At 42.5% G+C, this 13,173-nt stretch overlaps 1 protein-coding gene across 1 annotated transcript in view; it reads right to left on the reverse strand.

Annotated features, from left to right (window-relative positions):
- Positions 1-13,173, reverse strand: part of SASH1 (SAM and SH3 domain containing 1) — a 332,874-nt gene that overhangs the window by 307,212 nt on the left and 12,489 nt on the right. The window contains exon 2 of the mRNA XM_072718853.1: positions 7,856-8,106. Within this exon, the coding sequence (XP_072574954.1) occupies positions 7,856-7,867 (12 nt within the window). The 5' untranslated portion in view covers positions 7,868-8,106. The remainder of the gene's footprint in view (positions 1-7,855; positions 8,107-13,173) is intronic.

A 13,173-nucleotide genomic window follows, 5' to 3' on the forward strand; every position in this document is an offset into this window, starting at 1 on the left:
CCCAGGTGAAATTAGGTTCCTCCTATGACTTCTACGGCACCCTGCATGTATCACACTTTATTACAATCATTTATTCAGTAACAAAAATGTACAGAGTGCCAACTATATGCCAGACAGTGTTCTGTGCACCAGGGAGATAGTTTTGGGCAAAACAAAGTTTTTGTGCTCATGGAATCCAATTCTAGATGAAGAAACAGACAGTAAACATAAATAAGGAAAATAACATAGAAAAATTGATAGTAAGGGACTTGGAGGTCCTTCCATTAGGGAAGGTGGCACTGGTCTCTCTGGGAAGGTAATGTGAACAGATAAATGATAACAATAAAAGTGGCTGTCTGAAGATCTAGAGGAACAAGGTTCCCAGTGGAGGGAACAGCAAGTTGAAAGGCTCCTGAGATTGTAATAAGATGTTTGAGAGATGCAAAGAAGCCAGGGGGGCTTGAGAAGTCACTCAAGTAGAAGATGAAAGGGAGCAATGCAGGAGATGGGCTGGAGAGGTCAATGGGGGCCAGGTAGGGGCTTGGATTTATTTTAATTGCAGTGGAAAGCCACTGGAGGGTTTTCAGTAGGGCAGAAGTTTCTTATGGCAGTGGGTAGGATCACAGGCAGTGGCATAGCCTAGATTCAGGGTCATGATGTCTTGAACTGGGATTTTAGCAGGGAAGTCACAGAAAGGGTCATGTTTGGTAATAATTCGGATATATTGCCAATAGAAGATGCTGATGGATTGTGTGTGGTAGGTGTTTATGTCTGTGACTCATTGTGTAGCAAGTAAGCTCTTTGTGGAAAGGGACCATTTCTTCATATCTGCATTTTTAGTTCACACCTGGCACCTAACAGGTCACTGAAACTGTTTTGAGAATAAAGGAAGTGAAAGGAAAAATATGTTGCAGCTGGGGCAGTCAGCAAAGCCTTTGTGGTAAACGTGGGAATTGACCTATAACTTTAAAGATGGTCAAGTGTTGACTGGTAGAAATGGAAGTAGAGGGAATGTGAGTCCTTAACATTTCTGGATCTACATACCTTATGTCTTCATATTTAAAGTTGTAAGTCAAACTAATTGACTGTTAAATAAAATGTATTCTGTCTATTCTGAAGTTATAAATCAAGCTAGCAAACTGTTAAATAAAACATGCTCTATGCTTTAACCTTGACAAATATACTTTGGCCATGGGATGGGAGAGCTAGCCCCTGGACCCTGGTATGAGGCATGCCCCCTCCCTGCCCATCCCAGATTCCTCATATTCATGTGTGTGAACCCTCTGGCCTGTAGAGGGTACCTCAACCCCTGGCCCCTGTGCAATCAGGCCACAGAAGCTGCCATTGGACTGTTACTGGATAAGGGAATTTTGGGTCTCAGGTATCCAGAGCATGGACTAGACGGCAGGACTAGGACTCAGGGTGAACACCTCCCTTTGGCCCTGACAATTTTTCACCCCCAGAGGAAGGGTAAGAGCCAGAACATGGTCCATATAAAGGGTGAAACTGGGGCAAAGGCCTTTTTTACCTGGATCTAAGGACAGTGCTGGTTGAGGGGGTAACAGGTGGGAATCGTGAGGCATATTAAGGGAATAAAGAAAGACTAGTTTGTTTGCAGCAGAGAATTCATACAGCCGAGGGAAGACCAGATCCTAGGTGGACAAGAATTTGAGGATAAAGAACTTTGATCATACAGGCAATGGGGAATTCAAACTCTTAAGCAGAGGAAGAAATGATTAGACATTTGTGCACAGGCTGGATGGGAAAGCAGGGGAGACAGTGATATGAGCAGAATTAATGGACTGCGAGGGTCAGGGCCAGAAGTAACAAGAACTGAAAGCAGAGAGAAAGGAGTTCATGTAATTTCTAAGAAGAAGAGACAATCAATTAGAAGTAGGGCTTGAAGGAGACAGAGAAATGGGGTCAAGGATGGTTTCGCAAGAGAAAATATGGCTGCTGCTTTATTCCTAGTGCTGTGGACTGGATTTCGTGTCCCTTCCAAATTCATATGCTGAAGCTCTAATATGACGGTATTTGGAGGTGGGGCCTCTGGGAAGTAATTACATTGTGAGAGTCTGACCCCCACAATGGGATTGGCGTCCTTCTAAGAAGAGGAAAGAGCTAGCCTTCTCTCTCTCTGCTATGTGAGGATGGAAGGAGAAGGAGTTGTAAGCCAGGATCTGCCAGAGGCTTGATCTTGGACTTCCCAGCCTCCAGAACTGTGAGAAATAAATGCTTGTGGTTGACGCCACCCACTTTACGGTATTCTTGTTACAGCAGCTCGAACTGAGTAAGACTCGAAGGAAGGCTCTTTTCCCTCTGAGAGGTCAAGGGAGGTGTGGGTATGCTTTGAACACCGCTCCTATAACCAATGCCAAGTCTGACTTCTCACAGCTCCTATGAACCTCGCCTCCCCCTCAAAGTCTTTTCCAGCGAGTACCTCACCCCAGCTCAGCACCCCCATCCACTGTCTGGCTGAGCCAGGAGGGCAGTGTTAGCTGGGAGCTCTAAATTATGTTCACTTTGGGAGCGGAGGAGGGGTTTTGTAGAGATTATAAAAATGTAGGATTATTCTAAAAGGATAAACAAGTCCATCCCGAGGCAGGCACCCAAGTCATGGTCAGATAACATTAAATGATCATCATCGGGAAACAGAAGAGCTGACAGGGTGATGTGGTATCCAAACTGCCCGGGTTTGAATCCTGACTCTGCCTCTTGCCAGCTGTGTGACCTAGAAAGTCCAAACCAGAACGTCTTCTTCTTCCGAAGTCCTGCTAGCATGAGTGTTTTCTGTCCTGACATGGGTGCTGGGAGCGGAGAGGGAACTGTCCCTCCTTTTACCACATGGAGGAGTGAAGACAAAGGCCAGGGAGCTTTCACGGCACTCAGAAGCATTGGGGGCAGCAGTGTCATGATAGAGCCAACAAATTAAAAGCATTTTCCATGAAAAAAAACCAAAACCAAAACAAAACAAAAACCCCAAAAAACAACTAGGCCTATAGATTTGTGCCATTTGATAGAAAAGTAACAGTTTTATATTTTACATACTGGAATATAAAATGCCTTTTGGCAAAGACCTCAGTAATTTTACTTGTTAGGTTATTTTTTCATTAGGCTCTTATTATAACCATCTGTTGGGATGTGCTAACTAGTTGTTTGTCACTAGTTCTTTTCCCCGTCCTCTTTCCACGGTTGCTTGGCAGCTGAGTTTGTTTTTCATTTCAATCAGTGGCACACAATTTCAAGCAGATGTTTTAAAAAGTGCTTGACTTTTAAGCAGAGTATGCAGTGCCCTCTTGACGGTGAGGCTACACTCAAGCCAGAATCTGGTTTGCAAATGAGGGTGCTGGGAATGGGGATCTTTGACAGCTTTCCTCAGGGATATTAGTGCCTGGGCCTGGAAGCATCTTAGCATCTCGGACCTGCACAGGCCATTCCCTGGAGGAACGGAGGCCCAGCACACACTTGTAGGGCTGAGAAGCACACACTTTCTATTAGGGTGCCCTGTATCTGAACCCTGCCTCCATCGCCTGCTGACTTGGATGAACGTGAGCAAAGCTCTCAGTCTCTTGTATGTTACTTGGGGATGCGAATGGGGTAGCACCTCATAGGCTGCTGTGAGGATGAGAAGTGATAAGGTACATAAAGCATGTTCGTTCAATGACTGACACAGAATAAGCACTCAGCTCCTGCCAAAATGGTGGGTATGATTTCTATCTTGATTTTTAAAAAACCTTCTAATATTCCAATGGGGTTGGTTGCTATTAATATTATCACTGAGTTGTAGATGAGGAAGGTGAAGCACAGAGAGGTGAAGTAACGTGCCCAAGGCAGCACAGCTAGTAAAGTGGCAGTGCAGTCTGGCTCCAGAGTCTCTCTCTGTTCGGTGCTTTTGGGTGCTAAGGGGGGCTGGGTGGTACATAGTAGGCAGTGCGCACTCTGTTTTAGGCATCAGGGGTAAGCGCTTTACAGCACAAGGCTCCATTGAGCTCCCTAAGCTAACTCTCTTACCATGGTCCGGGGGATGCTATTACTCCCTTCACGCTAGAGATGAGGGAAGTCAGTGAGATCAAAGGAGGTCAGGGAGGACATATGCTGCCGAGAGGGGCTGGCTCCAGAGCTGGTGCCCCACACCGTTTCCTTGCACACTGCTGGGCAGTTCCCCAGATCCTTCAGAGCTGCATGGACCTGCATGGTCACCTCCCATAAATGTCATCAGGATGCCAACAGGTTTCCGGGAGACACAAGAGTTGAAACCCACGTGTCCTGACTCCAGACCATTGTTTTATGTTTTTGTTCATGGTATTATAATAACATTATTAACTGCCACTGTGAGTAACTCAATATACTTCATGTTTTCTTTTCCTCTGGCCCCAAGTCTTATAATAATACAAAGATTCTAAAATGAATAAATATTAAAAACCTAATTTGCACAAGCACGAGGACGTCCAGAAGGCCAAGTAAACAAGAAATCTGGGCACTTTTCTTCAGAAAATAAAAGTAGCAGGAAAAAGAAATAAGCTAAAAAGTGGTAAAAGTAGATGTGGGAAAATAATACTGCCAAATTCCTTCATGTTATCCATATTCTGGAAAATTACTGTCCACAATTACTTATTAGAAGGTATTGCTGGTTATAGTTCTGCCAGGAAAAGGGTTGGTTTTTGTTTTTTTTTAATTAAGTATTTTCTGCTAGTTCTGCCCACTACATACCATAACAAAATTTTAGTAGTGTGGAAAAGTCCAGGCCTGCTCTCCCTGTACGGTGATTTTAACTGATTTTATACTTGAACCTTACACCTGGGGATATGATGAGATGACGCCATAGTTTATCATCAGTAATAGGATAGTCATTAAAATGTTGCTTTCTATGACATCTCAGGCAGGGCCGTTTATTATGGAGAATCTTGTTTTCAAATGTTTTGACCTATTACAAATTTCCTCATGATGCGCCACAAGGAAAGGCAGCCTGGCAAAGTCTCGGTGCCTGTCCTAAAGACAGCCTCTCTCCTCTTCAGGGAGCACAAGATCATAAGCATTTGCTTTTGCTAAGCCCAGTTATGGAGGGCCTATTTACCATTCTTTAAACATACTTAGCTTCATAAACGTTTTCTCTTTTAGAACCTCAGCCTTGTTAGGATGCGCATTTTGAAATTTTATTAATTTCTAAGAAACCAGGATCTATACACCCCTACCGATTTCCACATGGGGTTGCTTTCTTCCAGATACTTACTGGATTTCAGATGGAATTAGACAGGTGGTCTTAGGCTCAAAGCTATTCAAGGCTGATAGAAAAATAAAGTAGGGCCAGCAGCCTTTGCCACAGAGAGCCTGTCTCAGTACTGACAGACCCCTCAGGGTCTTCAGTCCAATTCTGCTGTGACAGGTGATGCCCATGCTGATCTCAGCTGAACCTGGCATCTCTGGGCTCCTGGGGACCAGGGGTGACTTGGACAGACCCACCTGCCTGCCTAGAATCTTTTGGGTCTGGAACAAATCTGAGCCGCTCACCTGTGACAGCCACAGGACCACAGCTGAGGTGGACCAGATGCCAGGGACGAAGCAGGTGGAAAGGGTACAGTCTTTCTCTTTCTCTTGCCTCTTCAGCTCAGTTCAGCAGAAGCACACTGAGTTTTTGTTAGGCTGCCATACAGTCTGCAAAAAAAGCTGTTTGTCATGGAGGCTCACAGCTCCTTCTCCTGCAAAGCACCATGGTAATATGAGATTCACCTCCCCTCTTCTCTTCCGTGCGCTCATTCTTTTCTATCTCAGAGCTGGGAGAAATACCAAATAAATATACACCTTGGCACATCTGGAGACTCAGTTGTATCTAAGCCCAAATAACACCAGAGAGGGTCCTTACCAGAGAACGGAGCTGGGACAGCACTGTCATCTTGAGAGAAAATATTACCTTGTGCTGAGAGCTTTATACACATCATCTCAATTAATCCTTACAACAACTCTATGGGGGAGTACTATTTTTAATATCATTTTACAGAGAATGAGGCATCCAGAGATGAGGTAACTTGTCAACAGTCATTTGGCCTGTAAGTGATGGATTCAAGATCCATACCCAGGTTGGATTAACTCCAGAGGCCAAGAACTTAACCAATTTTGCTACATTGCATTTGTCATTAATCTTATTTATTAATATGTAAGAAAGGAGGGGCATACAAGCATTTTACTCATCTGAACGTGCCTACTTTTTGACTTCACATCAAAATGCATGCACCATCAGTTTCTATCAACTACCAAATGCACAAATCAGAAATACATCTCAGCCCAGTGTCATGAGCCATGGATACTCTCGTCAGAGAAAAACCCACCCGAATATATTGCACTTGGTATGGAGTGACAGAGCTGTCATAAAGGTAATCATGTAAAAAACAAAATCTGCCATTATTAGGTTTCTGAATTTCCGAGAAGGGGTTGTTTTCTGTACTGGCTAATGATGAACACACTTCTTCTATTCATCATTTCCAGTTTTATACTCTTGGGAGTAGGTTATCATAACTATCAAACCAGAGATATAAAAGACTAGGAAACATTTAGTTTCCGAATATAATGGCTTAGAATCCCAGTAAATCAAAAAAGCAAGGGGGAAAATAAACAATACAGTTATGATGCCAGCTGGAGAATCTTTATAGTTGAGCCTTGACAGTGGTTTGCAAGTTTTCATGTTGACGATGATAAAAAAAAAAAAAAAGAAAGAAAGAAAGAAAGAAAGAAAAAAGTAATCTGCCTAGGAGGACCAAAATCTCCAAGCACATACACACAGAAGATAATTACAAGATCCTGGGACTGGAAGTGACTTTTAATGTAATCCCTGCTTTTAGGACTGACCATTTCATTGCTTTTAAGAGCAGAGAGATCAACAGAACTATAAAGATTTAATAATACCTGTATAGGTAATTTTCTGGAGAAGCCAAAGGATCTCCCCTCCTGCCAGTCTTTCCTCCCAATACCCCAATGTGCATGCACGCGCATGCACGTGCACACACACACGTGCTTGCACGCCCTTTGACCAAGGAATTCTAGGCTTCTATGGTAATTTTTTTTTTTTTTTGGCTTCTATGGTAATTATATCTTGACTGGATCATTGGACTATATTAATTGAAATGATCTTTACTCCTTAAAGTTGAACTTCACTATTAATTTTGTTATGCAGAGTTTACTAATCCCCTAAAAGCTAAGAACAGAGATTCTTAAACTGGAGTTCATAAATTGGCTCCCTTGAAATAGGATGAACAATTTCCTCTGTGGAATTGTTTGTACAGTGTCCTGTGGAGAAGTTTCATAGCTTTAATGGGATTCTCAAAGGCTTTCTGAGTCCCCTTCCTAGCTTCAAGACCCCTGTCCTAGAGGCCTCTATGAGGCTGAGCGACATGAGAGTTTATTTTATTTTTAAAAAGATTTTATTTATTCATGAGAAAGAGAGAGACAGAGAGACAGAGACAGAGACAGAGGGAGAAGCAGGCTCCCTGAAGACTCAATGCCAGGACCCCAGGATCACAACCTGAGCCAAAGGCAGATACTTAACCAACTGAGCCATCCAGGCACCTGAAATCAGAGTTTTAAAAGGAATCCTGTTTCATTCTAACTCAGCACTTTCTAGATTACAGTTTTACATCAGTTCAAAGTAGGTTTGCCACCAAAAAATTTTAGTGTTCAGAGCACTTGGATTTGGGGATCAAGAATAAGCAATTGTAGACCTGTCTTCTTGCAACAACCATTGGTTACATCTTATTTTCTCCAGTTCCCAAGGTCCTCATTCTTATGTCATCGTTGAGTTACCAACCTTGGCTTGTCCTCTTATCGATAGTCCTTTGACTACAGAGTTGGGCTGACAGCTGAGCCAGCTACCCGGTATATCTCTTACCTTCACGCTCATTTGAATTGTGTCCTGCTTAACACGGCAGCTCCCTTCTCCTATTAATGCTCTGGCTGAAGAAGATTCCTCTCTTCTCTAGGCTTTGCCTTGCACTCTCCCAGTTCCTGAGGTAGTCTCTCTCTCGCCACAGCTCCAGTATTCCAAGGGCTGTCTGCTGCCTGTCTAATAAATTCTCAAGGAGCTCTCAAAGTACTCCTGATGACGTTGGTTTGTTCACTGGTCAGAAGAACACTCTTCCCCTGGAGATGAGAGGACATTCCTCAGTTTCATTCGGTTATGCCTGAGAGGTGCTTCCAGGCTGCTTGAGAATGAACGACACAGAAAATCCTCCTGGGGATGGCACTCCTTGGTTCTCTTCCCCATTCCAGAGTGTCCCCAGAGAAGGAATGTGGGCTCTAACATCACCATGACAGCAGAGAGCAACACTGCCAGTGGCACAGGGTCAGCGGCATGTGGCAGTCGTCAAAGGCCACCTGTGTGATACTGGATGGCCACGGGGATCATACAGTTTAACATTGGTGCAGTGCAAAGAGCATGATCAGACATATGGGAGTTTGATTTCGAATTCGTTTGCATGCTGTGTGACCTCGGGTCAGTTACTTAAATTCTCTGTGCTTCAAGCTGTAAAATGGGGATAATGGTACTACTCGACAAAGGCTATAATTAGGAGAATGTGAGACAACCTAAATAAATGTCCCAATAAATTTCCAGTCTCTTCCTTCCAGGCCTTTCCATCGGTTTTCTCTTGCCAGTCCAGGAAACCCTGGAAGAGCAAGAACATGTCTTCTCTTTGTATTTATTCTTAGCACAGGGTCTGGCCCGTAGCAGGCATGCAACAAACTATTGAATAAATGGATGAATGAATACGATTGTTTTTGTTGTCGGTGGCACACCTTTGGTTCCTCCTAAATCTGATATTCACAATTTGATGAGAGGCCACCAGGGTGAAGATGCCTGAGCCAGAGCTTTATGGTCTAAATAACCATATTTGTTTCTGATGTAGATAACAGAGTGACACTGCACAAGCTCTTTCATCCTGATCTTGTGTTTAACTTTTAAAAAAATGGAACTTTTAATTGTATAGACAGACTAATACCTCCTGATAACTAGTGTTAAAATGTTACATTTTTAAAATGATGTCTCAATTTTGAGTAAGATTTGAAGATCTACTGCAGCTCAATATATTTTCCTCTAATCCTCAACTGGTATTAATTAAAATTTAGCTTAATCCTAGTGTTCCCTTGGGTTCAGGCAGATTATAATGACCAAACTAATTCTGCAATGTTTTAGTAGACCCCAAGATTCATTGAGGGCTTTATGTAGCTTTTGGGAATTAAGATGCTGTAAATTTTAAAACCTATTCAAGCAGCTCTATATTTAATTATTCCTCCATTCTCTTGGAATAGAGAAGAAAGGAAATGATTTCAAAATTATTAACACAGAAATCACTGATGTGCTTTTGCAGCATTTTCGATTAGCCTCAGTAGCTTTACCTGTAAAAGGGGCATTGGCAGGATTGCCGTGCCCTCTGAAACATGCATGGAAACACCCAGGGCTTGGCCAGCTGTGCAAAGCTGCAGCTGCTGGATGTCACTTTACTTTGTTATTTTGCCAGAAATCCTTTTCAGTGCTTATTTTTCATAATCCCAAGATTATGTGGTCTAGCGGTAAACAAGGACTATGTAGGTTTTACTTATAATCTACATTTTTCCTTCTGATTATTTTCTTTTTTCCTTCCATCTGATTCTTAAGGGTACATTTTTTCTTTTTTGCCTGTGATGGGGTAAAATGAAAGTCTCTATGAGCAATCGCTGTGCCAAGAATCCAGGTAGGAGAGGAGAAAGATCTGAAGAGAGCAGAAGAGCAAGACCAGCTGGCTGGAATGTGCTCTCACCTCTCTCTGAGAGGTAGGTAATATAATCCATTTCTCCCAGAGAGCACACTGACAGTGGAGGTGAAAAATGCTGCTCTGGAGGCTGGAGGTAAGATGCTCGACAGGGCTGACAATGGGTAAGGACAAAGTGGTGAATAAAGATGCTTAAATTCCTCATACTTGTCCTATGTGACCTGTCACTTCTTCTAGGATTCAAGAACATGTGTACACTTAATTCAGCCCAGCCCCACGCACTACTCCCCACAAGAAGGAAAATCTGTCTTGACTTCTCTTTTCCATCCATTCCTTTTTATTTCTTCCAATAGAATCTTAAATTATACCTGGGTAGAGGTACACTGTCACACAGATGAGTCTACTTCATCTCTTCTGATGATGAGAGGGGGTACACAAGGTGGTAGCCAGCAGAAACAGCCTTTGATTAATATTTCAGTCACAGAGGAGGAAGCTGGCTACACGATAAAGGCATATTAAGAAATAGCTCCCAGACAAATGTATTTTGTGAGTTCATCTTGAATCATCCAACATCACATTCACACTGCATCAAAATTCAGGTGATTTATACAATCGCATTAGGTTCTATTAGTATTAATGGGAAATATGCATGTATATCAATATATGCATTAGTGGAGACAGACTCCCCAAAGGGTTTCTGCTTTGGGGCAAAAGCTGCTATTATTTGTCCCTTCTCCATGATGGAAATAGAATTATGCCCATTAAGTAAGTGTTCGATACTCCATGCTCAGCAGAAAAGGGGCTCACTCCTAAAGACACAAATAAAATTATATTTTGTCTTTGTAATTAAAAGCATTGTAGCAAATGGCCATGTCTTACTATTATTTACTACTTGCTATCTAGAAGTTATTTTTATTATCAGCTGTGGCTAGTCATTGATTCTAGTGAAAGAGAATGGTTTCCTAGTTCTTCATTCCTGTGTCAAAGAGGAAGAAATAGGCCAAGTTTGGTAGGGCTTTTATTGAGAGAGGCAGCCCAGAAGTAAAACAATAAACTGTCAGGAAAGATCATTTTTCCAATTCACAAAGCAGGAAAAGGCTAAGGCTTCAGTCTGCTGATATTCTGGTGGAAAGAAGTTTTAAGTCAAATTAGAGGCAATAAGAACTCCACAGTGTGTCATCATTGTACCAGCAATGATGCTTTTGGCCACTAATAACAGAAGACCCAATTCCACATGTCTTAACCTATTAGGAGGTTGATTATTTCACAAAGAGGAAGTCCAAGTCATTTCAGGGTTAACTTGCCTGTTCTACTGTGCTATTGAGGACCCTGTCCATCCTGGCCCTCCACCATCCAGCAGGTGATCTTTGTACTTCGATGGTGAACAATGTTGCTAAGATGCTGGCCTCAGTTGCAGACCCAATACCAACAGTGAAGGAAGGAAGATCATCTTCTATACATCTCTTTTTATTGGTAGGCAAGTTTTTTCCAGGAGTCTCTCAGCAGCCAGCCTTAGATCCTGTTCCTCTCCATCATCAACAAGCCGTGAGAGGAGTAGACCTCCACAACTGGCTTAGGTAATCAATTTGCCATCCCATCCATGAGTTCCAGATAGGGTCACCATCCATGAACTGATGGTATCCCAGAAGAAGCTGTACACCACATGGAATGGAGGGTTCCAAGGGTGAGGAAGCAGGGGACAGTGGTGTGGGGATGGAAGACAGTCATCTGTATGTGTGCCATGCCAGTGAGTTCCATTACTGGGCTCCTCAAAGGTCTACTTAAATGTAGTCATGGACACCTGGGGCCTCACTGGAATCTATGAGGGAGTACCAGGTTTTGTGCTAAATCTGATTCAATATAGTTGATCCAAAGATTTAAACACTAAAGCCTGGGGCTTGAAGCCAGTTAAGGCTGCAGTTTCTAGGTTTAGGAGATTAATGAGAAACTATTGAGGAGATTGCTTATTCTGAAGCTAATCCTCGGACTCCAACTGACAACTGTTTTATTTTATTTTTATTTATTTATTTTTATTTAAATTCAATTTGCCAATCTATAGTATAGCACTCAGTGCTCATCTCATGCACCCTCCTTACTGCCCATCACCCAGTTATCCCATTCCCCCACCTGCCTCACCTTCTGCCACCCTTTGCTTGTTTCCCAGAGTTAGGAATCTCCCATGGTTTGCCTTCCTGTCTAATTTTTCCCCACTCAATTTCCCCCCTTCCCTTATGGTCCCTTTCACTATTTCTTATATTCCACATATGAGTGAAACCATATCTGACAATTGTTTTAAAAGGAAAAAAGAGAAGAATGAAAAATATAAAATGAAGAAGAATGAAGAAATAAAATAATATTAATATAGTTTGTATCTTGGTTATTGTTAGCTTTACGTGACTGAAAAGTGGGAGGAAGTTAATCTTTGACACCTCCATCTCTCCATTCTGTTGTCCCTCGTCCCCCCTTCTCACCCCCATGACTCCCAGCGGCACACAGGGTTCTCATATTTTATTCCTGCTTCCTTCTGCGATATCTCCTCCCAGAGCTTTCTTTCACACTAGGAAGTTACTATTGAATAGCTTAAGTATCATCCATTTCGCTAATAAGCTTGGCTGTGTGGCATGATGGGTCTCATGGAAAGGGAAAGAATTTTAGAACTAATCACTTCTGGGATGGAGATCTAGAACCCAAAAAAGAATGGCCAGACTCAAAATCACATGCTCTACTGCTGCCCTGAGCAATACGGTAACCAACAGACATATATGGCTAAAGATTTTACATGTAAATTAATTAAAATTAAATAAAAGTAACCATTTCCTTTCTCAGCCACACTGGCCACATTTCAAATGCTCAGTAGTTACATGTGTCTAGCTGGGAGTACTATACTGGTAATTGCAGACATAGTACATTTCCATCATCAGAGAGTTCTATTGGACCATGCCATTCTAGAGAGAAATGGAAAGTCAGGATTATGACAGCCAGTGATGTTTTCCAGAGAAGTCCAGTCTTATGGATGGGGATGATCGTCAATGTTTAAATTGAGTTGGAGAGGTTGAGTTGGTTCATTTGTTTTGGGACAGGCATTTGGACAGGGGCTGGATGTCAGTGGGTGAACAGGGAATATATCGAAAAGCATGACCAGGGTGGACATTGGGCGAAGCACTGGTCCAACCACTGACTCCATGAGGACTAGGAGAGGACAAGGGATGTTGAGGAACTCAGAACGAGAGTTAGGTTGAACTTGAGCAAACTTAAATTTTAAAAAATTGCATAATTTTTATTCATGCCAATTTGTATTGATGAGTATTTTCTATTTATGACACATGTCTCAATCTGCTTGGGTTGCTAATACCAAATTAGCATGACTAGGTGGTGTAAACAACAGCACTTGTTTTTCATAATTCCAAAGCTTGGGGAGGGCAAGATCAAGGTGCCCATGGATTCAGTTCTTGGTGGACGC

This window comes from Vulpes vulpes, chromosome 1, assembly GCF_048418805.1.
Source record: "Vulpes vulpes isolate BD-2025 chromosome 1, VulVul3, whole genome shotgun sequence".
In the NCBI taxonomy this organism is placed as follows: Eukaryota; Metazoa; Chordata; class Mammalia; order Carnivora; family Canidae; genus Vulpes; species Vulpes vulpes.